This window comes from Ixodes scapularis, unplaced genomic scaffold (assembly GCF_016920785.2).
Source record: "Ixodes scapularis isolate PalLabHiFi unplaced genomic scaffold, ASM1692078v2 PGA_scaffold0__279_contigs__length_252992795, whole genome shotgun sequence".
Classification (NCBI taxonomy): domain Eukaryota; kingdom Metazoa; phylum Arthropoda; class Arachnida; order Ixodida; family Ixodidae; genus Ixodes; species Ixodes scapularis.
In genome coordinates this window covers 68,973,422-68,998,981 of record NW_024609835.1, presented here as the reverse complement: position 1 = coordinate 68,998,981, position 25,560 = coordinate 68,973,422, and the positions used below count along the sequence as shown (strand labels likewise).

The following is a 25,560-nucleotide window of genomic DNA, read 5'->3' as shown; positions in this document are numbered from 1 at the left end:
AAGTGGTGACAATTCTGGAAATCACGTGACACCGCTCTCCTCCAATAGAAACAGATGTCGGCGAGGGCAAAGAATGACGGTACTTGTAAAACGCAGTGAAAAAACATCAAGGGACTTTACCGCTCACCGATGTGCAGCGCCCCCACGGAAAATGGGAGAAGTTCTCCTCTCACGCGCGCTCTTCTGTTTTCGGAAAAACATCGGCAGGCCGCACCAACAGGGGGGATCAAGTGGCCGTGGTACAGCGGTCCGTGGACCCTCTCCCCTAGCATTGACTGCATTGCCACAAAAAACCAACAACAAATTGTGTGTGTGTGTGTTTTTTTTTTTTTTTTATAGAATGCATGAGGAGAGGGTGGCGGGGGAGGGGGGTGGGGTGTCCCGGTGTCTTGCTCCTTGACCTCGCCGTCGCCCCCTTCCTCCTCTCTGGTCGGCTCTGTCACGTGACCAGAGAGAGAGTAGGGCACGCACCGCGCTGATAAGCATAGCCAGATCCGGCTGCGGGCGCGTTGACTGTCCCTTGTTTCTTTGTCTGCTTGTTTTCCGTTGCAACTTCGTTTGTCCTGCCTGCTTCGATCTGCCGCCTTTCCCTGCGGTCTTATAAGAATGTCTGTCGACAACGTATGGGATGTGCACCAAATGTTTGAAAAGTCCTGCGCGTATATCGGCAACAAGCGATTCTTTAAAGAAGTCAGGAATTCTTCCACTTTGGCTGGGTTCGGCAAATGACAGCTTGTGCGCCGCATCGTGTTGAAACTTCAACGAGCCTTCCTTCTCGTTTTTGTGTTTGTGTGGTTGTCCTGCTTTGACCGTGACGACAAATATAACGGATTACATCTTTCAAGTCCGCTATTATTATGGTAAGTGCACTGCAAAATACGTGTTGGCAACGATTGACCGCTCTTCTACGCGTACTCTTCCACGTTATCCGTAGAATTATGCAGCGCCTATTAACGCGGCGGCTGGGAAAATAATTTCCCCGAACGTCTAGCTGTATAGTCTAGAATTTCCTCGGTTCTTGTTTGCTTTGCAATCTTCTCAGTTGTATAAAAGCTTAAAGTGCCTCGCGCATTTCACAGATCGCTTGCACGGTTGTGCTTGTCGTCAGAAGAGGTAATGAACTTGGAGAATTGAAAACAATCCTTTGTGTCTGTTTTCCTGTCCATTTGCAAGCACCTACGCGAGCGCATTTGTTTTACATGTTTTCTCTATGTCATAGATATGTTTATGAGTTTCGGGACGTCTTAAATAAGTTTAAAATAACCAACCTCCCAGACGATACTTATTTAGGGCTAGCGAATCCGAACGGCACACGGTCACGTGCCAGGTCGAACGGGCACCCGTATCAAGCGGGCACCTGTATCAAACGGGCATCCGTATCAAATGGGTACCGTTTCAAACGGGTATCGTTTCAAACGGGTACCCGTATCCCATAACCACGTTTGATTCAAACGGATCGACAGGTCTGACTCAAACGGGTCGACCAGTTTGAATTTCAAATGTTTTCTTTCAGTAGGGTAGCCGTTTCTAATAAAAGAATTAGACGACCGTTCTTCACCCTAGCGCTACGCCAAATTTTAATTTCAAGAAAGCTTTGACCGTGGAAAAGCAAGGTTCCCCCTGAGCTGATGATTATAAAATGTCTAGCCGTTTTTTTATAACAAATTTGCTTTCTAAAGAATAGTAGGGATTTCGCTCCCTAACAAAATGTAATTTATATATATATATATGTTAAGACAGCGTGAAGTTAGTAAGCCCCTCTGGTGTGTCTTCTGTAGGTGAGAAATTTTGCCACTGCAGTGCCACTGCCAGCCTGGGGTCTTTATTCGGCATCACCCAGTAGTGATACACAAACAGACGCTGCTATAGGATGCTCGTGCAGATCGAAATCCGGGCAAAAATGCAGGTTGAACCCATGATCCCTGGATTTTACATCGCGAGCTTTCGCTTCAACATTTCTGAGCCTCGGCGTGTTAAAACACTCGGGAACTGATACCCCCACCCTCTGCTTTCTCATAAAGTACATGGTGAGTTAACCATTCCATTCAACTCAGTATGTTGAGCGAATGGCTGGGGAGAAAGGGGCGTATTGAGTCGAGAAATACATTTCCGCGAGAACAACGAGCAAACGAAATGGCACGCTACTTCTCCGTACGATTGCGCAAGCCTTTTTGATGCATTCTGTTTCACTGGTTCGTGTTGTATTTGAATTTTTCGCAAGTCCTATGCACACTACCTAGATGGCGCCACTGTCCACCATGGTGCATGTGTTGTCAGGGTCACGTCCCCATGGCGCTTAACCCCCAGGTTTGTTTACCGTTATGTAAATCAGTACGTCTTTGGACCTTGACCCTGCCTGACGTGTCTTCTCTTCCGGGGCGTTCCCGCCCTTGGGCTCCGACGGTCCTCCCCTCACCACCTCGTCATGTGAGACCTCGTCTTTTCCACAGGCCCACGTAGGGCTCCTTTTTATTTTCACAGGTGGCCGTCATTTACGACATCTTCGGCGAACGAGCGTGGGATTGTTTTTGTACTTGCATTTTGTAACCCACCGCGCCGTAGCCGGTGCTGCTTGTCCCACGGCGGGAGTTCTTAGTTTGGTATAACAGCCACCCACCGCAGAGTTTTTTGTTTTTTTTTTCTGTCCGAACCGTACTCCGCGTCTAGACGCGGAGTAACTGTTGCATTCAAGATGGCGATTGCGCAGGGTCGCGTTCCCGCCGACTTTCTCCCGACGCCCGGCGAACCGTCAATGCCGTGGCTTACGTGGAAGCGAGGTTTCCTCACTTACCTCGAGGCGATCGACGCCGAGGATTTTCCGTCGAAACGAAAGAGGCCAATTTTATTATCCTTCTTGGGAGAAAAAGGAAATCGCGTCATTGATGCGTTCAACCGAGCGGGTCCAGCCGTTAACGCGGCACAAGATGAATTTCAGGTTCTGGTTGTCCGCTCTGGACACCAATAGACCCGTTTCTCTGGGGCAGGGGGCGCGAGCGCATCCGCAAGACGCGACCATGTTATGATGGCTGAACCATTCAGGTAACTCTGTAACGTTCGATTTTGCACGTGCCACGCTCGAATGCAAGCATCTAAAAATGCGCGATAGCAAAAAAAAAAAAAAAAAAGACACTAAAAATAATTATTTAGCTTGCGGCCGCAGTGTCCCATTAAACATTCCTTTCATCTTTGCTTTCTTTCATGGTTTCCGCAAGCACGTATGTCTCACTTTACGGGATAGCAAAGCCGAACCTACTCGCAAAAGCTCGTCCTCCTGAAGGATGCTCACAGTGCACGAGCGCGCGTGCTTGACAGGGACGCTGAAAGCTCGCAGCTCGCTCTTGTAGCCCTGCTGCGCTGGCACTTGGCACTTGGAATGGAACGAAGTGGAAAAAACACTCTAGTGGGGAAGCGTATTGACACGCATGTTCGAAACGCGAGCCAAATATTCTATTTTGCTCACCTGGAGCGCTGCTCAAGACTTGAGATCTACGGGCCTATTTCGCTTCCGCTCGGAACATCCTTGTTGAGCGTAGGAAGTTCGTCAACCGAGTGCAAGGTCCAGGAGAGCCCGTCCTCGAGTATCTTGGGGCGCTCAGACGCCTAGCTTCTTTTTGCAATTATGGCGAGTCTTTGGAGAGCCGCGTCGCGGAGATATTCATTTCGGGGATCCACAGCACAGAAGTGCAGCATCGTTTAATCCGAGAGTCCAACAGAGTTAACGCTAACGCACCTAGCCTCGATCGTACTGTCCAACTAGCGCAGCACTTCGAGCGGACATCTCGAGATTGCAATTTTTTTCGATGTTTGTCAAACCAAGATCCAAACGCGTCGCACGTGGTACAGCGTGCCCAAGATGGCCGTTTTATTCAACCGTTGAGCGATCAGCATGACCAAGATGGCGAGGGATCATCTTCACGAAGGACTCAGCATTCTCCTTTCCCAAGATGTGAGTGCCCTTCTCCTCCTCCTTCTCCTGCTTCCCCGTCGGGTCGGAAGTTGAGACCTCCTCCCCCATTCATCCGCCGTCGTTCGTGCCGCACGTTTTACCCCTATCGAGGAGCTCGCGCGCGCCCGTCATGCTATTTTTGTTTCTTTTCTGGCCGCAAGAGCCACGCCCGGCAAGATTGTCCGGCATCCGGACCTACGTGCTTTTTGTGTGGCCGTGCGGGCCACTTCGCCAGCGTCTGCCGGAGTCGTCCAAGGGGTGACCATTACCAGCAACAGCTGGCTTTTCCTGTTGAGTGGCGGTCCTCTTCCCGCGGCCACTACCAGCGTCGTCAAGCAGAGCCTGGTCCGACAAGGACACCCGTGCAAGGCGGCACCTTCCCGGACTACGACGAGTTCCGGTCGACCATCTACGCCGTGGCGTCGCCCGATGATCTTCCGGAGCGACAGCCTGAGCATCGACGTCAAGACGTTACGGCAGACGTCGAATTCCTGTCCGAGGCACCACTCCAGTGCTTCAGCATCGATGCTGCTGCTCCCAGAACAGCAGTTCCGGGACATCTAACCAAGGCTGAGGTCCCGCAGCCACCGTCTACAGCGGATTCAAGTCCGTCCCCCAACTCCTCTGGTGCCTGTGGCACATCGTCGTCACCAAAGTGGTGCCGTTTGTGCGGTGGCCCCTGCCACCCAAGGAAGATTTGTCCGGCCGCCCACCGTTGTTGTTTTTCCTGCGGGAAACCTGGACACCTCGACCGTGGTTGTGAGAGTCGACCCCGGTGGCTACTGCTCGACCGTGGGGGGCCTAGTACTGCCTAGTACTCCGGACCCCGGACCTGAGCCCTGGCCAGATTTTGGCGAGGTATCACGCCCACTTCGTCTCATGCGTCCGGGACCCTTATCCGCCACTTCAGGTGCCGCCATGGAGTTCTGTCAGACGCTACCCGACTTCCTCCTGAACCTGGCAGCTCCCCCTGCCGGCGCCCGGCTTTAAGGCGGGAACGACAAGAGCACCGATCTCGGGACTCCGCCGCGAGACACCAGCAACATCTCTGGCGCCACCGAGTCTGAAGGGTCAACTTAATAAGAATTAAGTAAGTCTCCCTTTACGGTTTACTGACTCAGTTGAGAGCGAGTCTCTGCATATATTGAAAATGGTTCGTATATGTGGCTGGTCATCTTTTTGATAAATGATATGGCTGCATTCACACATGGAAGCGGAATTGACGTCATGGATGTCCTTTATATACGTACGTCGTTCAGAGCTGACCGAGGTCCGAGTCGAATCACGTATTTCTTTATTTCACCTTCCACAGAAGACCCGGCAATAGATAAGCAGTCATGCAGGCAATAAAGAAAATGCCAAACTTTATGGGCTGCCCCAGCTTCCGACATCAATACATGGAATTGCAACCCGCATATAAACAAAACGTGACCGAACTTCCGCTGGGCCGAAAGAAACATCTGGCTAGACCTTTTTTTTTAGGTATGTTTCTATATGCAAGTATAAGCAACTGGAACTTGATATGTTTTTCGGAAGAAACTAAGAGATGGTATGCCGCAAAGTTGACGTACTGCGGAATTATGATTTTTTTTTGCCTAATGTCCGCAGGAATATTACCACATGTTTTTTATTAATTTTATTTCCCTGAAAAAGTTACTCGGTACTGTCAGTCACCCTTGTGGAAGTTTTTTTACACAAAGACCTTACACGATTCAAAGAATTTATTCGAAGCTTTTGTAATTAGTTCCTTAATGGGAGAACGTATGCGTGCACCAGCCCACATCACTTCGCCAACCGTGCGTCGTGGTCGTGTGTGTTCTGGGTGGCCCAAGACCAACTCGACGGTATTGGGTTGGGGTGCGCCTTTGAGGACGGCCCTTTGTCGACCACCTAATCGACATCCCGCTCAAAAACACTGCTGCTTGTCCCCCAGAAAAAAAAAAAAATAGTACCGAAGGTAATGTCTTTGACGATAAGTGGAAACAATGATTCCGAGTCCGACCACGTCGGCCCATCTCAGAGATCCTATGAATGACATCGAAGAGGAAAAATGGACGCTAGGGACAGAAAAGCGACCGTATACTTTGGTTTCTTAACGTACCGTACTATGATTTATTATGCACTATTTCATCTTAAAGAACAGTGCAAAGATACTTGGCATTTCCCACTTTAAAAAAAAAGCTTACTCTCACTAAATGGACCCAAATACGCTCGCACGCAACGCTACTGACCAATCACCTTCTTTTGCCGCGCTATTTTAAAAATAAAAAGGGAACTTTTTCGTTCACAAAGCGTGATGACGTAGTCATGAGGATTGCATTGTTGTAGTGATAGACATTTTTGCCCCATGGTGACAATGTTCAAATTCAGCGCACAGATTCGACAATAGCACTGCGTGGGCCCTCGATTTAAACTAGTGACAATCAACGGGCTCCCCAAGCTTTTGGGTATTGGCACGTGTCTAGTCACTGCAATAACATAGAAAACCAAACCGTAACACTGCATGGAACTCAAAGCGTGCCCTGCGCTTTGCGGTGTATGCCTGCACTACAATAGTTTAAAAATATATAGCAGTTCTGCGCTAATCCACAGTACCATGCCAGCAATATCTACGACAGGTCACGGCGAAGTCGCTGGACATCAGTGTCTCGTTCACGCACCGTGGAGTACGCGAACAATAGCGTTCGCAACAAAATAGACTTAGTACTATTTAATTCCGAATGTTTCTTTCCTTTTTTCTTTCTTCGGAGCGCGTGAAACGTGTCTTCCGCCACGAGCTCATGACATTGGCAGTGCTACAGCGGCAGTTTGTTATTGGCTATTCATTTTTATTCTGAGAGAGCGCGTGCAGTGGACATCGGGTACTACCAAAACCTTATATATAAAATATATAAGAGGGGTGGTTAACGCTACGGCGTAAATCAGTTCAGTACTATGTCAAATATATTGCGAATAATATGAACAAGCACTATGCCTAAATCCCTTACACATGCACATGTCTGTCTGATTTCTAAAGCATACGACAATATAAAACTGAGGCGAGTATCTGTTTACCATCCGATCAGTTTTACACACGTTGATTATAAAATACCAATGAAAATATTAGCTAGTTCGTTGTAGTTTGTCATTACAGTTGTTATCGGTCGCACCAAGCATGTGGAGTAAAAGGACACACAATAGTATATCAAATACGCAAAGCTAGAAATAATATTGAATGCTAGGATTGCGTGCCCAGAGTTGTTGCCATGCTCCAAATTGATTTGCAAAAAAACCTTCGATAAGGTCTCGCTTGAACGTCTTTATATATTACTGTCGCATATAAATGTTGGATCGATCCTTCTTGAGGAATTACAACTGGCTTACAGAAGGTGTTTCATAAAATCGTATTATTAACAAAATAGTAAGTGGACGGATTGAATTTGGCCGTTTTGTGCGCCAAGGTTGTCCTCTGTCAACCCTCCTCTTTTGCACCTTTATTGAATCTTTCTGTTTAAAAATATTGAATCGCAATATTGTTCGTTGATTTACACTGCAAGCATTAGAAATACAAGTGTTGGTACATGCCAATGATATTGCCCTACTTCGTGCAGACAAAAATAGTCTGACTCGCAGATTTACACTGCTCGTAGATTTAAACTGCAGGCATGCGAGATACGAGTGTTGGCCTATGCCTATCATTTTGCCCTATTTAAAGTAGGCAAATATAATATAACTGAGCCAGTGAAGATTGTCAAAGAGTTTTAAAAATATCGTGGAAGTGCTATATATCCGCAGAAATGTATATGTTTGCTGGGATGGCGACTGGAATTTTTTATATAGCTTATTTGAAAACATTCTTTGGATTTTCACGCCAGTTAAGTACTTAGGAGTTTTATTAGAAAATTACCGCGACAGTGGGTCATATTGGCGGAAGCAGACAGTTGAACTACGTGTAAAAGCAGTGAGTGGAAAGGGAGAAATTTATCAATGGTCGCACCTGCCACAATGGGCAATTTCTTTTTTCTTTGTTAGCAAGTTATGGTACGTAATTCAGGCACTGCTTTGCTCACGTATAAATATACAAAAAATTGCGTCACATTTTTGCTGTATTAATTTGGGGATCGCCCTGGCAGAGGTCGCGTGAAAACAACGAGGTAGAGGGGCTTACAGCGAAAAACCGGGATTTCGGTCAACACAGGAAGTGAACCCTCTCAGGCCGCCGCCATAGTACGCAAATGTGACTACACGTCACCTGTCCAACCATATACGTCGACGCCCGAGACTCGTTGACAAAACCAGAATCAACACCACTCACAACAACAAACTCTTTTCGATTAGCCTAAACACGACCGGAACCGGAAGTGATCTGCGGCCCCGTCGCGGTGACCGGAAGTCGCCTAAATAAAGACCAGTATCCCCCAAACACCCCCCTGGAGTTCAGTCGTTAACGGTAGAGGCGAACAAGCATGCTTTGATCTCCATCGGCGCTCGCCATCGCGGTAAACTTCAGAGAAGAAGCTTGCGTCAGCGATAACACTTGGGACGTGGGTGGAAGGAGGGGAAGGATCTCCCTTATGCACAACGACTAGGAATTTTGTTGCTGGGGAAACTCTGTGCGGCTGAACACGCTGGAACAATGGGGAGTTGGGGGCAATTAAAGCGATCTATCGCGGAGTAGCCCGGTCTTGCCAACAATAAAGGGTCCAGCACAATGGTGCGTCCTCCAAAACCGTTCACGGCGGGATCGTTGGGCAACGCTCTTCGTCGTTCCATATCTACTGGGTTCGCGCGGTAAAGGAAGGGGAAGACTTCATCGGAGGGAGGAACGCTAGTCTTGTCAGCAAAATGAGCTGACACTGTCTCCCCTGAAATTACGTCATTAAAGAAAGAACTATACCACAAAAGCCAAAAACGCAAAGTACAGAAAATACATACAAAAAAAGCCAGTGTCTGGACTAGCAGGTCGTTAACTTTTCGAGCTCTCCCAGCCAAGAGGCAGCCGGGCTACCTATCGACCGCAGGCGCGCTCTTGCATTGTGTCAAAGATTAGGCAACACCACTAACAACAAATTATATATATATATATATATATATATATATATATATATATATATATATATATATATATATATATATATATATATATATATATATATATATATTTGACATGCTTCTCCGTCACCTCTCTTCAGTTTCTACTAATATATCTTCAAGAATATTTTCAGTATCAGGGTTTAAACGTCATGACTAATACGCACAAACTCGCCAGCAATTTGGCCATTTTTTTCAGAAGATTCAGTCGACGAGTGGGGTGAATGGAAGCTGTATAAAAATATTTTTTCATGTGAAAAAACGAGATTATCACAATTATATTTTTTTCACAGAAAGCTCGCTAAGAGCTGGGGTAGTGCCCTAAGAAACGTTTAGCGATGTATGGGGTTAAAAAAAATTGGAGGGCCAGATAAAATAGTGGGGGTAGAAAACGCCGCCGTCGCTAATGGATGCCATTAAAGACAAAAAATTCCTTCGTAAGCTCGTAAAAAAAGTAATCACATTCCCCGTGTCGCAAATGGCTGAAGGGGAATATCGTGAACTTTGAGCAGACAGTCGATTAAATATATATGCATATTTTTTTCTGAACTTAATTTAATCAACATGACCAAAATTTGCTCTAAAATTTTCCATGTCAAATCAAGGCAGATTTCATTTAGCTGTTTTCATTGAAGTTATGCCTTGTAAATTGTTAAAAAATAATATATATATATATATATATATATATATATGCGCTTAAAGAAAAGGTCTTGGGTGGCGGTCGAGAATTAAGCGGAAAACGTTTCGGAACATGTCTGACTGGTTGTAAGCCTGAATGAACATTATTCTTTTTTAAAATTATATAATCGTCATGTGTAGAAAAACAACCCAAAAAAAAATACTCACGACATGAAACAAATCTATTAAATAAATATCTCGCTTAATGGTTTGATACTATAGAACTGAGAAACCAAACACCTTATTAAGTTGTAAAAAAGACGAGTTATTTGAGGTAAAACTTGTTTCGAGACTTGTGGTTGTCGTGGAGCCAATAATACCTGGCGTCATAATTTGTTGATCATTTGTTAAAATATCTACTGCATCGTATTAAACAAAGAAGTGAGAAATAAAAAGCATAAAAAAAACAGTGCGGCGCCGATTAAAATATTTATATTAAATATAAAAAAATGCGGTAATTTTCCTTTAGAAATGTTCAGGCCCTTCGGTTCTAGAGTATTAAATTTATGGATTCATTGTGAATCTTTATTTTTACGGTCTCTGGGGGTTCTAAATCCACTTTGAAGTGCAATATTAAAACTAAAATTAGGAACTCCATTATGTTCCTTACAGTTAAAGTGACGAGAAGCTGATCCAGAAACAAGTTTATGAATATGACTTATATGTAGATTAATACGTTTCCGCACACCTGTTCCAGTTTCTCCTAGATATTGAATTAGTAATTTTTCACATCGAACAAAATAAATGACATTTTCTTAATTACATTTCAACGTGTCGCTTAGTTTTCGATTAAAGTTAATTTTTTCCTGTACCACGGATGGAGTCAGAATGCAAGAAATCTATACACAAGTTACGGCGTGTACTATTACATCTTACGCAACCGAAGGGGATCATGCTACGTCCAATGGAGCATCTAGATTGTCTTAACATATACATAAAATCACGTGGTTGTTTAAAGGTGATACCAGGTGGCTGGGGAACTATGTTTTTTGAAGTTTTGTCCGTTTGTAAAATATGCGTATGTGGTCGAGGGATAACATTAATATTTGGGAACTGCGACTGATTTGGTAAAGTAATTCCTAATTCATCATTGTATCTCTTTGGTTTCTGTATTAAACTATGAACCCGAAGAATAGCACGGTTTTTGGATATTGAGTTATTTACCAGCTGCATGATATATCCGCGTTTAATCAAAACCTCCCATAGTATTCTGGCTTTTTCTCCTAAATTATCTTCATTTATACATAAACATCATAATCTTAGATTTGAGTGTACGGTATCCCTTTTTTGTTTTGCATAGGATGACAAATTTTGTAATGAAAGAACTTACGTCTATTTGTAGCCTTTCTATATAAACTCGTTTTTAAATTACTTTTACAATTCATAGTTTAACATCCAGAAAGTATATTTCTGTGTCAGAGTACTTGTATGTAAATTAAATATGTAGTTTGAAACTGCTTACGTTAATAATAAATTCGAGAATATTTTTTTTCGCCGGCATTCCAAATTATAAGTATATCGTCGAAAAAACGTGTATAAAAAAAGTAGTTTGTGTGGAAATGAGTTTAAGAAAGGTTCCTCTAAACTCGTCATGTACATTTATTCCGTAAGACAGAGAAAAACATGATACCATCGTTGCGCATGAATCTGTAAGTAGTGGTTATTAATAAATGTGAAATTATTGATTTCCAATGTTTGATTCATTAAAATATTTAAAACATTCTTACTCGCAGGCAGTCCAGTGTCACCGACGCTATCTAGAGCAGTTTGTATTCCTTCATCATGTGGTATATTTGTGTATAACGAGATGACGTCCATTGTTACTAGTAATACGTTGTTTTAAATAAAATCTATTCCCGTACCATAAATATATGGAGAATATGGGAAGACTCTTTCACGTACGACGCGGCGTTAGCTGCAGTACTTTTAATTTGTCCATTAATAAACTTTTAAATATGTTCTGTGTTTGTACTTATACCAGAAATAATGGGTCTAATTGGGTGATTTGGCTTGTGTACTATATTAGCATATAAAAATGTCCAGGTTCAGCATTATATATATATTAACAAAACACGGGAAACTTCCCGTCAATGATGCGCCTTTTAGAAACCCTAATATTTTTGTTTTATTTATTTATTAATTCTGTCACCTACATTTTTCAGGGGGAATTAGGTGGTTAAATGATATAGATACATATTATACAAATAGATAAAAAATATACACTTTAAAAAGGTAAGAACAAAAAGTTTATACCAGCATGTCTAAAACGCATCTTATAATATTGAGAACGACATGGAGGAATCGATGATTTCGCGGTCAAGACGTTTCCATTCGTAAGTGGTGAAAGGAAAAACAAAGAGTCGAGGAAGATAGACCCGTGCCGCCGTAGTAATATTGTGAACGAAAAGGCGAGAGAGTGGTTATCGAATTCACTGCACAATTTAGGGGATTTAAGGAAAAGGAAAAGAGCAGTAAAAAAATTGGGCCAGGACTAGGGATCGAACTCGCAATCTTCGCCAATCCGGGATAATGTTTTCACCAATTAGACCATCCCGGCCACTTGTTTCGGCGGACTCACTATTCGACCAGCTCTGTGTGTGCTCTTGGTTTCGAATTCGCTTAAGTGTGTAGACGACAGCCATTGCTGATTTAAGGCCCATGCTAGTTCTGAGTTGCGGCAGGGATGTAGAACGTCTTCCAGCTTGCAAATGTCAAAAACAACCCGCCTTCGAAGATACCTGGGGAACCACTCCTCACCATGACGACAGGCTGCACCATGTTTATAACGTATCAAAGCTTTAACTTTTATTTATGGATGTGTCCAGGAAGGATCTAAAAATTTACGGAAAAGAGGAGGGAACTTACTGCGTAGGCTTCCGTTGGGCATTCCGACAATGATGTTCAAATTGGGTGCAGCCATCCAGTCACTTTGCACACACATACCAAAACAAAGAGAATTCTGGAGAAGGTTGCGATTGTATTTTTTGTTATTCCTTTTAAAGGGGCATGCCGTTGCGTGAAGGGCACGCAACGGCATGCTCCTTACTTGCTCATTTCTTATTTTCTCCTGGGATGCTCCTTCTCTTCCTCGCACGACTGCCATTGATTTTTCACTCATTCGTTAAATTGGTTCGAGGGGTTATTTTCCGTGACACCTTTTACTATCGGCGGGTGCCAGTCCTTTGATCTAACAACATTGCATTCCAATGACGTATTGTGTTTGTACATGCGCCGAAAACGAGAAAATGCTTTTGTGGCGAAATTTCTGAGACCAGAAATTTGAGACATTCGGACAGGGTTGGACAAGATACTCCAAGAATGTATCATTGATTCATTCTTGGAAATTTTATTTTAGATATCCATACTTGGTATAGAGCCAAATATAATTCCGATTCCGATAGAGATACTCACACTGTATGTGAAATACTTTGATAAATCACCTAAATATCGTCCCACTCGTATAAGGAAGCGGGATACCTAACCGTTTTATATTGGTGAACAAATACAAATGTACCGAACGCCCACAACTAGAAACAGCACGCAAAAAACAAAGACGAGGAAGGTGTAGACGGGACGAACGCTGCACTTCAACTGATTATTTAATTAAAAAAAGAAGAAAAACATAGAACTAACAATCCACATACCTATCGCGTCGACACGTCCTTCAAAAAGGCTACCTCATTCTAATGCAAACAGTCCAAAGTTTTACTCTTTCTTGTTGCGCCTTCCTTTCCTATCTGAAAAGCTTCCAACAGATCTCTTGAAGTTTTATCAACCCGTTTTCCCAGAATCGTGATACAAATAAAAAATTTCGCTTATACATGCAAGTCACATGGTGTAAAGTTAATTGCCCTCCTGCAGATGATCTCGGCGACAACGCGTGCTCGTGTGATTGGTCGTTGAGTGAACGGCACGTCTGTCCGATTTATGCTCAACCACATCTCAGCTGGATTCAGTACACCACTCCCACCTCGCACTGGACGTAGCTTGTTTTGTGGTTTATTGTACATTCGTTTAATTTCTCTCCCCTACCAACAAGGCTGGATCATAATTGCCCCATTTTGCAAGGCGTCGCGAAGATGACCGTTACATCATGCTGCCCCATATAATGATAAAACGTATGGAAATAAGCCATTCTCTGCGGTCTCTTGTTTGGTCGATCCGTACGTTGTTGGAGGTTGGAGTTGTTAATGTTTCAAAGTAGCTTTTCAGCCAGAGAGATCAAAATGGACACAGGGTAACCCGTAGTTTTAAAGCTGTTCTACCTGCCACCTAAAGCTGTCCTGAAGCGTATGGTGGCCAGACATTTCTAGGGCAGCTTGCAGGCGTGGTAACGCAATGTCCCTCTTCACCAGCTTTGAAATAGCTGAATCATACGGCAAAAGTGACCTCTTTGTGCTGGGACGATAGGCCTAACAAACATGATAGCGAACTTCTGTCTTAGTTCGAAGCACTACCGCAGCATGCCATCCTGGCGTTCATGTGTTACCTTCAATCCCCCAGAGGGACGCTTAAATACATCCAACGAAGAGGCAACAACATTATCCCCCGAAACCTCATCAGTTCCTTTTGTTACAACCATGTAGTCATCCACAAATCTAAATACCCTGTTGACGCTGCTTGCGTCCAAACTCTCACTAATGAATTGGAATATAAGCAAATGCGTTTTCGTTGAAAATACAGTATCTGAACGACTTCTGTTTGAAGGTTTTTTTTTGTGTCTCAGACTCTAAAAATTGTTACTCGAGCTTCGGTTGAGATTGGAGGTCGAAGCGTACGCGCCAGTGATTGTCGCCACACAAAAAGAGCACTTAGCTTTGACCCGGTCTTCATTAGACGGCGCGGCGGTAAAATATGTTTTGTCTAAACAGGCACAGCGAGGTTCGTAAGCCATAATTCAGGAGTTGGGAAACAGAAGCTCCAACAGAAAACCATGGACTGCGCATATGAGAACCTTTTTGTGCAGCATGCACGCGGGTTTGGACTGGAAAGAATTTTAGACGGGCCGCTTTGTAAAGAGGGGAGTGGGGCGCTCACCGGAAGTTACAGTGAGGCCTGCCAAACTCGGCTGGGTCTGCCAAGTGCCCAGCCAAAACTAGCCGAGTTGTTCTTCTGTTGGTGACCGAAAGGGGCATTGCTGTCTACTCAGAAGTCAAAAACCCGCAAAAGAAATTCTGAAAAACCGCTAAACTTCATATGTAGAGCAAACATGACCTTTAAATCTACTTTATGGCTATAACCAGTCTAAAAACGTATAATACTAAAAAATAACCCTTAAAACTGAGCTTTTCTTTTTTTTCTTTTTTTGGCTCAGAGAGCGTCTGTGCACGGAACGATGTGGAGGGTTGGATGGATGGATATGAATGATTGTCCCCTTTGTATCGAGCGACAGCTTGCGCCACGTAGCCTAAAAACACGAAACTAATATTATGACTGCTCCTTTCGTTCCCTAATAAAAAAAAGCAAAAAATCCTTCCCTTCTGTATTTCTGCAACCACAACCAGGCCGTGGATATGATCGCTAGGTTGATATTGGGGGGTGGACAAAAAAACTGGAAACGCGACTGGCGCACCGTGCCTGATGTGCGCAGTTGGCGTAATATGGCTGGAAGTGAAAGTGTGCCGGGCCGGAGCAAAGGGCGGCACAGGGTTGTGTTGAAAACTATTTGTCTGCAGACTGTAGCGCACCTCGCGGTGGCGAAGATTTTCATCACAACACACGTGCTGCAGGCACCGCGTGCGTTGAAAGGTCGCATAGCTTCTTTATAGATTTGACTCGGGTTTCTGTAACTACATGAATTACGCACGTTTCATCCGTTAAATGGGTGGCGCCTAAATTTTGAGGCGAAAATTTCGTGAATAAATGTTTGGAGACAGTTAGGGGCGCTGCAGCCAGCAGACGAGTCAAGCGGTGCCAAAAAACTTGAGAGAGCCTGCATTCCAGAAAGTTCCCAACTGCACGATCGGGATCACGTGGTTTATGGGCCGCATTCGTGCTACGAGCTGCGAGGAGCTGACGACCGCGTTGGTCATCTGCGAGCGTCTCAGCCTGGATGGATGGATCGATGTTAATGGCTATACCCTTTGCACCTGCCGGCAGCTAGCTCCATCCAGCCTAAGTCTAAAAAGACAAACAAATAATTCCTCCCACCCTTCGAAGCCAATTTTCTCCCTCCAATCTTACGATGAGCTACTTCGCCTGCTTTCCTCCCCGCTACGCCAAAGACGCAGCGCATGCGCATTGGCGAGCATTCTTCGCCGGTGGCGTCCTCCGTTAAATTGCACACAATCCCCATGATTTGACATAAAACTCTCTGTATTCTAGGCTCCTTCAAAATTTCCATCGCATATTGCCACCCTCCTTATCATTGCGCACATTCGGCGCCCGCCATACTTCCCCTTCCAGTCACCATGGTTAGCGACTTGAGAACGGTGCCATCGGCGCAGGGTCGGTTAGGTCATTCGACTCCGACGAACACGTGAATGTAAGACGGCAATGTTTCTTTCGGAAATTTGTCTATGCTCTGACTGAATGCGCTGGCGTACACAGGACGACACAGAAGTAAAAAGGAGCTTTAAGCTTAGGCACATTTTTAGAGGTATCAGGTATTTTGAAAATAGATACTTTCAAAACGTATCTTCCATACCGGCACTCAGATACTTCTTTTTTAATTGGAAGCAATATGTGATACCTGACACGTAACTGCATCGAAAGATAGCATCGAAGATACATGTATCTTATATACTGCTTAGCCCTGCATTTGAAGACTGTAAAGAGCTGCAACAAACTGAGCACTTGAGATATACGTGTTCACAGTCATGAACAGAAGAAGCAGACTCACCTAAAGTATTTTATGGAAGACTGCCGAAATTTGAAATTCTATACTTCCAGAAGTCAGTTGTTCTTCGATCAGCCGACGTGCTTCATTCGAGATGTTCTGTCTTAGGAACAGCCATGGAAGGAAGGAAAAACGAGTTGTCTCTATTGAGCAAAGCTTTTTCAGCAAATTACCTATACTATATGTTGAATATATGTGCCACTGGCTCACTATGACGCTGTTGCACTCACCTACCTTCTGACTAAGAAAATGGGCGATTTGTTTTGCTTTTTGATGCAGTCAGTAGCTATGTTTGCAAAGTTAAATATCCTTTCACTAGAGTGCAATCCGGTGGGGATTTAATACCAGATACCGTAGACAGGACTGAACAGTTTGACGCATTTTGTTAAGACCTTCGCTTCAAAATAAAGTTGCTCAGTTTCGTTCGACATATGGTGGTTTTCCGTCATTCGAAATAGAGCACTTGTTGTTTTACTGTGAACCTTTGTCAGAGATTATCCTGAGTCAAATTTTTGCGTAATCTGTGGAATCTCACAAGGCAAAATCCAAATAAATATTATTTACCGTCTTTTGCGCACCGAGATTAAATTCTTTGTATTCGTTTAATCGACATTTTGAGAAAAGAAAGACATATGACACAGCAAGAAATACTTAATAAACAAAAGGGAACGAAAAGTATTCCCAGTATGCGTATCCGTGAGCATATGCAACTACATGTTTGCACCGATATATCCACGAGCTTTTGTTTGTGTATATATTGGACTTATTTTGAGATTGCCAAAAAGAAAGGCTGAATTTCTAAGATTGCCAATTGAGGCACAAATATCCTCAACATTCTTATATTCTTTTGTATTTTTGAGTACTCTTCCCTTGTGTGTTCGCTGAAAAGAGGACCTATTACAAATTGCCACAAAGGACGCCTTCCTTTTAAGATTAAAGTCGACATGAGAAGAATATCCTTTGTGGCGGATTACTCATAAGTACAAAAAAAAATATTTGTTAAAACTATTCAATAGGTAATTCAGTCCTCGAGCTGTCCTGTGTGCACATTGCAGATTAATTAAGGATTCACTAATTCAGCTCACTGGAATTCTACATCGAGCTTAACATTATATTGTTCGTTCATTTGAAACTTTTTTCCAACGACAAAAACAGAAGATTGGTGCCACGGTTGTGATTATGGATTGTAAATAGTTTTGACCATAAAGGTAATCACAAGACTGCGAATTATCTTCTGTTTTGGTGTAAGATAGCATATAGATTAGCTTCAAATGTTGTGCAAGATATCACCTAAATTTCTTTTCTCCGATTGTGTTATCTTAATTACGATTCAAAACGTGCTTGTACGAACGTATTTTGGTTTAGAGTTAAAATTAATGTTGGGTTTGTATAGGTGCAAAATGGAACGTTCTGAAATAAATGTAAGGGCGCAAACAAGCTGCTGTACATTGAACATGAATAAAAAAAAAACGACACTGTAGGTAACGGCACACCCACTCCAAAGTTGAGACTTTTGAGTGTGTCGTTACCTCCAATCTAGGCTTCTTTTAACTAAATGAACATTTTCTCAGGGCTTTCTCCCAACTCTGCGTTAGATCTCTTTGAGCTTCACCACTTCTTACAAAAAAATTAACGAATAGTTGAGTTAAATTTTTTTGCGCTTATTGTATATATATTAAATCTATGACATTCGTTGCAGGCAAAATTCTTCGTGTCAAAAATGCGAGTCTATTGAAACCATGATATGTGATAAACGAAGCGGGACGCTGGTATCAACAAATTTAGCATAAGAATCCCGATTTGTATTTTGGGTGGTACCGCAGCTGAACCTAATATGGCAGCCGCCTGCTTTGCTCTAGAGTAACCTTTAGCCCGCCAGTCAACGTACACTCTGATAGCATTCAGTTTAAAAGCAGCTATGCCCGCGATGCTGACATCGTTGCAATCACGATGCTGACATCGTGATTGCACTGGTAGAAACTACGCCGTAGTTTCTACCAGTGCAATCAGCCAGCGGCTTTACGTTGCGTCGAAGCATCGTCGAAGCAACAGCGACATAATCTCACGACAGTCAGAACTCAAGAGCGCCGTGCGTAATTCATGTAATGTTGCTGACGCCGATTCCTACATTTACTGTGATGTCTATGTCGGAACGTTAGAGCCAGTCGGACATAACTACCAATCCAAAACACTTCGCTAGCTGAGGATCGTCACGTCATTGTGATATTACGGAAATTCAGGTTCTCTAAAATTTGCAGGATGAGAGGAATTCGTTGCGTTCCTCGGCGGCTGTCGTTCGAAATTTTGTCCCTGACTCATAGGACTGACGCCCGCCTGTTAATCTCTCTTTCAAAGTACGGCGTCTTGAGTTCTTACCTCCCAGAGCCCTTGTTGAATTGTCTTTATCCTTTTCTTTTCTTCGCTTTCCTCGCTTTCTGTGGGTTTTTAAATTACATTTTAGAGGGTCCCGCAACATCAAGTTCACTCCTTGTGAAGACCGTCTTACAAGAATGCGCCAAGAATATTCAAATATTTTTAATAGATGACGCACTACAGCGCTCTTACGGCACAAGCCTATTTGTCAGATTAGGCAGCCAATTTGTGAGCGTGGGAAAGACAACGCGCAGAGCACCACCGAGAAGCCTGTGCTTATCCACGGAAGCTCTTTATTGTACGCAAGCTTTCAATGGATTCATTTAGGAACTCTAAGTAAAAAACAAACATTGTGGACACGTTGAAAAAAAGAAAAAAAAAATCCGAAATGGTTTGAACGTCGGTCAACACCATGCGCTGCCATGTTCGTTGCATCGAGATTCTTCAGCTGTATGTCAATTTCATGGCGTTGTCGGTAACAATTGAGGCCTACTGCTCACCGTCATCGATCCTCACCCACACCTACGACCTAAAGATTAGTATTGTTTTACGCTCTCCTTGAGCATGTACCAGTTTGTCGCCTCGCCGGTTGCGCGTTTCTTGCCGTAACAAACATGGCGGACGCACACTTCAGCTCGAAATGTGGCTTTCAGTGTCGGCTAACGCAAGAGTGCGAGCGCCTGGTTTTCGAAAGCGCTTTCTCTGCGCGAGTGCTTGTGCGAGCGAAGGATTTTTCAGAACTACGCTCTCGCGCTCTGGCCTTTGCTATCGCCGAAGCTAACAGGTGTGACAGAGCACCTTCTTCGGCGCCCCACTAGATGGCGCTGTACATTTCGCATATGGACTATTTAGAAAATGGTGGCGTTAATTTCCAAAAAAACGTACATTGTAATCTAATGAAATGACCAAAACACATCCGCATTTCAGCAAAAAAAGAAGGTAAAAACTGCCCTTCATGTCCGTAAATAATAACGTTTTTCTTACATAAGGAAGCCGATAAGGAAGTTCAAGCTCCCAAACGCAGAACAATTCTTCGTACTTCTTTTTAGTGTGTCAACAAAACAAAGCAAGCTAATTCATTAGGAAATTACGCATGATTTATTTAAGTGTACTCTCGTTACATTCAGAAAATTTAGTGCCGTAATAAATTATTCACGGTTGTACTGAGTGAATGCATTAAGCGTTGGGAAGCAGATACTAGTGTCCACTTCTACACTACTGCTTTTAATCAGGTAAACAAGAACAAGTTCTAGTTCGAAGAAAGGCGCTGCTTTAATACTTAATAATGCGAAACTAACAACTTTCTGTATTTCCCTTCGCCTTGGCGTTTAATGGGACGGCTGCGGAATAATCCTATTCCATAAACTATTACGTCCGTTACGGGGGACTCAGCTTGAAGTCGAATGGTGATTGCTTCTAACGTGAAAGAAAAATCCGGAAGTCGAGTACTTCCTACTTTTTCCGTCTTCTTTTGCGAAAAAGGGCGATTAGTCGGCTTATAAGTTATGGTTGGTGAGAGGCGCCTCTTGGAGGAACATCCGCAATGAAATTGGGTTTTAGGCGGAAGCAGCCGTTTTATGTTCTTGGTGAATGACCGATGTTTCAAGATTATAATTTCTAAAAATGAACAGCGTGTTGTTGTTATATTTATTACCTAATGTTGCAGTGATACAAACTGATTAATCTCTTGCAAACTCAAATATTAACTGCCGAGATATACAAACAATCTGGCCACATGATTGGCATAACTGAATAAGTTCATTGCAATTTATGCTTAGAGGACAACTACGGTCCATACTTTCGGTTTTGTGATTATGACTGTTTTTAGTGCAGTCAGCCTCCCTGAACTGCAAGGTGTAATTTTTTTTCTCGTTATTGTGCGTAGTTTTTGAAGAGATGGACGCCTCAAAGCTTTTTTGGGGCGCGGCCAACAAAACCAAAACTAGCCGCTCGAGGTTCCGGCAACACTGGAAACCAGCCGCTATGTGAACGCAACGTCAGGATCGTTCTCGTTCAACGAGTACGCAGGCCTAGCGGCACCTACATCTGTTGCGCTAGCCGTGTAAGAATAGGAGGTAAGCTGATTTTGTTTTAATTCTGTATACGTGGTAGTTATCCAGCATATGTAGCAAGAGTTAGTGCGTATACCCAAAAGCTAGCGACTGGGAAACCCGTGAACTTGTACGGTGCCGTACCCGGCGGCCGCCGCCGTGCGTGCGCTATGCCGTACTCGTCGCTTGTGTACCCAAAAGCTAGCGACTGGAAAACGAGTAAAGTCGTTCGGCACCGCACTCGGCGGCTGTCGCCGTGTGTGCGGTCTTCCGTACTCGTCGCTAGGCCTACATTGTCATCGGGGCTCCGTGGATGGAGCGGCGTTGCTCTACGCCGCGCTGCCAGTGACGTACAGTTACTGGGGGCCCTCTCGCTTTCGCGCTGCGGGTCAGTCCCAGACACGAAGCTTTGAGGCTCTTCGGCGCGAGCAGCGCCGCCCGAACACACGTGTGCTGGGCTGTACATGTCTGTTTTTTCGTTGTCTTTTTCCTCGGGCGCGTAAAAGCCGAAGTCCAAAGTCCACTCGTCGAACAGCGTTCACCCACGCCTTCTTTAATTCCCGGTCCGTTAAAAACTTGTGAAAAAGCACCACCGGGTTGCGCAGCGGGTTGTTTGAGCAGCCACAGAGCTACAGGTTGCACTCGGCATCTTTCGAGGAACAGCTGGGCAGCCTTGGGCGCGCCGAGTTGCTCGCTAAAATGAGTCTTGAAGTCCTCACAAGCAAATAAACAAAATTCTATAACGAAGCTACACGGGCTACAGATAAAAGCAATGGCGAAACACGCCAATCACAAGCCAAAGGAGCGGTGGTAGTGGCTCAAAGAAGCGCACTCCGCGCAACGACCGGACCGAAAAAAAAAGAAAAGAAAACGATACTGACGTCACGGCCCAATGTTGCTTTCGCGGTTGGCAACCCGCTGGCCGCCCGCTAAGGAGCAGCGGCTCGCGGCGGGTCGCATTTTTATTATCGGCTTTAGTTGAGAATGCGGCGTCCCACGGACGTAATATTTTGACTCGGGTCGTAATTTGTGTCACTACAGCGATACCAGTAATTTATTTCATTTTGAGCTTTGGCCGGAGCTGCCCTTCAAGCCTCGCTGGTTGTTTCATTCTGCAGATCACAATGGGCGCATTATTTTGTTTTCGAGCAAACGATATTGTTTTTAGTGAGACAGAGCTTACAAGGTTGCATGAGCACGCATATGCAATAATCGTGTTTCCATTCCAGTTTTTGTTTCTGACGTGACTATTGCCTCTTCAAGTTGCCTTCAGTGGGATCTACTTGGGGTTGCTCTTTTGACAAACAGAAAGACTGCGTCCCGCCGCAGTTATGCTATGCCGTTCTTTTTTTTTTTTTGTGTGTGTGTGTGTCTACAAATAATTCGTTTTCTTTTTTTACCAGCAAATGTTTAAAAAAAAACACTTGTCTCCCTGAAAGTTGAAAAGGATTTCCAGCCATACGGTTGTCATTATATTTCCAACAAATATCCAAATTCATGCAACAGATTCTGCAGTCTCTTCATACCTAGAGCACAACAAACAAATGTCCGAGCTTTGCGCAGCTTTCACTCCTTGAAATTAAAAAAAAACAACTACTTGTTGTTTCATTATCGAAGCTATTAAACCGCAGCTACTGATTTCATAGATTGTTTAACTATATTGCACACAACACTATATCATTCAAACTTATTTTTAAAAAGCCGTTGCAGTTTGTATGAGAAAACGCATGAAAAGAGCTGTAGTTTATCTTTTTTTAGCTTTTTAAGATGTATCTCAGAGTGATTATTTATCACTTCTTTCAACCTAGGCAGCTAACGCAAACACGCGATTATCGCGGGTTTTGTTTTTATTCAGCTAAAAATGAGTCACTGGAAGTATAAGTGTAGTGATTCTGTATAATACTCATTACGGCAAATAGGAAGAGAGAAACGATTGCTTGTTATACGTTATTCAATGTAATCAAAATACTAAAACAATACAATTAAGCATGTGGATTAACTGTGTAGCCTGGTGTACAAGAATGAATTAATGCTATATGAATATCACAAATATTGTCACGGTAGAAAAAATGAAAAATCGAATACAACGCAAACAGCAATTACGCCTAAAATAAGCCTACCTTGTTTTTTCTCATAAACCCGGGAGAGAACAGAATGTGTCATGTGTTCGTAATGCGCGTATTAAGACTCGCTCTGATTTGAACTTTTTTTTGGGGGGGAAGGGGGGGGAGGGAGTTTTGGGCTGATTTCATATGCCCTACAAAAAAAAGCCCTATGGCACCAATCAAAGACATCAAGCAGCGAATCGTATATGGTCCAGGGTTCCATTCCCGTTAAGTCTTTTTGTGAATCTCGCTGGTAGCGATTAGCCGTGCGGCGTTATGATTATGCGTGAATTATGATACAAAAGCATGCTTTGTATATGCTATGAATTCTTATGCGTCAGCTGATGTTGAGTCATGCATAATTTTGTTGCCTAGGCCCGCGTGTTACGAATTTTCGTCGCACTCGCACGTTACATTATTCACAGGAAGTCCAGTTGATAAACTCATTCTCTGTTAAAAGGTGATAGTGACATTCAGATGTAAACCTGTATTCTGTCAACAAAATATTTGGTCGAAAATTATTATTTAAAAACATCTCAACAGTAAATACAAAACGCAGCATCACAAAAGTTTACATTAAATCGGTTGTACTAATTCTGTACACAAATAATTGGCTACTCGAAAAGCTGAAACCAATTAGTTTCATTAAACTCTCAGCCGAACTAGGAGACAGATAGACCGGTGGCTTTAAATCACACGGGAACCTCTCGTTAAGCCAGGCGGACTCTAGGGACCGTGCGCTCAAACTAACCCCATTACAGAGGCAGTACAGAGGCAAAAACAAACAAGGTGAAAAATGAAACGAGGCCAACCTCAAAGCCTGATTTGGACTTCCGTTGGTACACTTTGGGCGCAGCCCAAACACATAAAACTATATTTTTTTTTAGAAGAAACAAGCGTAGGCTCCTCTTTCTGAGAAGCGAGCTATGATTATCCTGTCGTGTACTATGTTTTATTAGTACTGAAATTCAATTTGTTTTTGAGGGTGGTAAGTCAATTTATAAAGATTTCGGGATCTCTGCCTCCCGGTTTAATAATAAATTGCCCATCAATATCGAAATAGGATAATCACGATTCATCAATTCAGAAAGAGATTATAAGGTAAAAGAGGAACACATGATGGTATTTTGGAAAGACGCATGGGCCTGTGGTATTTCGCTTGTGACGTGACTATTTCATCGGCGTTCGTCCGTCATTGCTTAGTATAAAACGGTGTAATTTTTTACCATCGACGCTGTGAAATCTGCTCTTATAGCTACAAGGGTTGCACGTGTCAAGACAATTTAGCGAACGCGAGATTTGTTTTTTGTCTAATCATAATTTCTATGCTGGCATGCGTGTCAAAATATTTGCCGTTATGCAATTTTTTTTAAAAAAGAGTTCATATGGTAGTTTGAACAATTAGGCGATTTACAGCAATTACACGATAATCGTAAAAGACGAGCACGATTCGATAAAACATGCATGCCATTGACAAAAGCTAATAGCTCACTGCTGAAAAAAAAAAAAGTGTCTTTCTATTAAAGCTATAGACGTCACTGCAGATTGCGGTTGGCGCGTAAAGTGTAGCAAAACAAAACGGAGAGTTAAGCGGCTAATGTACTACAATATTCCAAAAGTGTGTGCTTTAAACCGTAGGTATACCGTTATAATATTCTTATCTAAAAATGAATCTGCAAGGCCTCAGAAAAACACAAAATGCTAATGGAGGGTAAGTAGCGATGCAACTGTTCTTAAATCGATCTTTTAATTTTAAAAGTAAAAGTGATATGATGTCTTTATGGTCTACTGCTGAAAGAACCAACCTAATGGTTAAGACGTAGATATCTCGCCAGTGATTATCAGTGTGCTTCACTCTATGTAAACGTCTTCAGCGAGTTACACAATATATCACGCGCAGTGACATCCTCATACCACTTCCCAATAAAAATAAAAACAAAAAAACAGTATGGTGTTTTCCAGAGTTTTATACGCTGATTCGAGACACTTCTTATGCTGTATTTCAGTGGTTCTCAAAAAGGGCCGTGGACCCTTTCGGGTCCGCGAAGGCAATCTAGAGGTCCGCGAAGCCCAGCCTCTCCAGTCAAGCGCGGCGATAAAAGCTGTATTTTTTCATATTGAGAACAAACGTTCAAGTTTTTCGGGTGAATTTTTTCGTAAATTCGTTAAAAAGAGAAGCCTACTTCACATAGCCCTTAGTTAATTCCATTTATTAAATAGTTCTGATAATTCACCTGTACGTTTGCCTTCCCCTTGCAACGAACGGGGTCCTCCATCATCCCCGCCGATCCACAACGGGTCTGCGAAACATTCATGGTTGAGAACCACTGCTGTATTTTATAAAGAGGCCTGAAAATAATTCAATCTTGCCATTGTCTAGGCGTATTAGACAGTTTTCTGTAGGTCGTGTTTTCCGCACCGCAACGTTCTTCGGAACCCGCTAGGAGATCCATAACTCTATAGGCAAGGCCAGCGGCGCTCATGCACTCTAAGAAAAAA

General features: G+C 43.4%; 1 protein-coding gene and 1 pseudogene across 1 annotated transcript in view; one reads left to right on the top strand and one right to left on the bottom strand.

Moving 5' to 3' along the window:
* The first annotated feature begins 2,722 nt into the window (after positions 1–2,722).
* On the top strand, positions 2,723–4,761 carry LOC115329786 (annotated as a pseudogene).
* Positions 4,762–4,932: 171 nt separating this feature from the next.
* LOC8043724 (atrial natriuretic peptide receptor 3) overlaps positions 4,933–25,560 on the bottom strand; it is a 45,934-nt gene continuing 25,306 nt past the window's right edge. The window contains exon 2 of the mRNA XM_042292129.1: positions 4,933–5,009. Coding sequence (XP_042148063.1) covers positions 4,933–5,009 — 77 coding nt within the window. The remainder of the gene's footprint in view (positions 5,010–25,560) is intronic.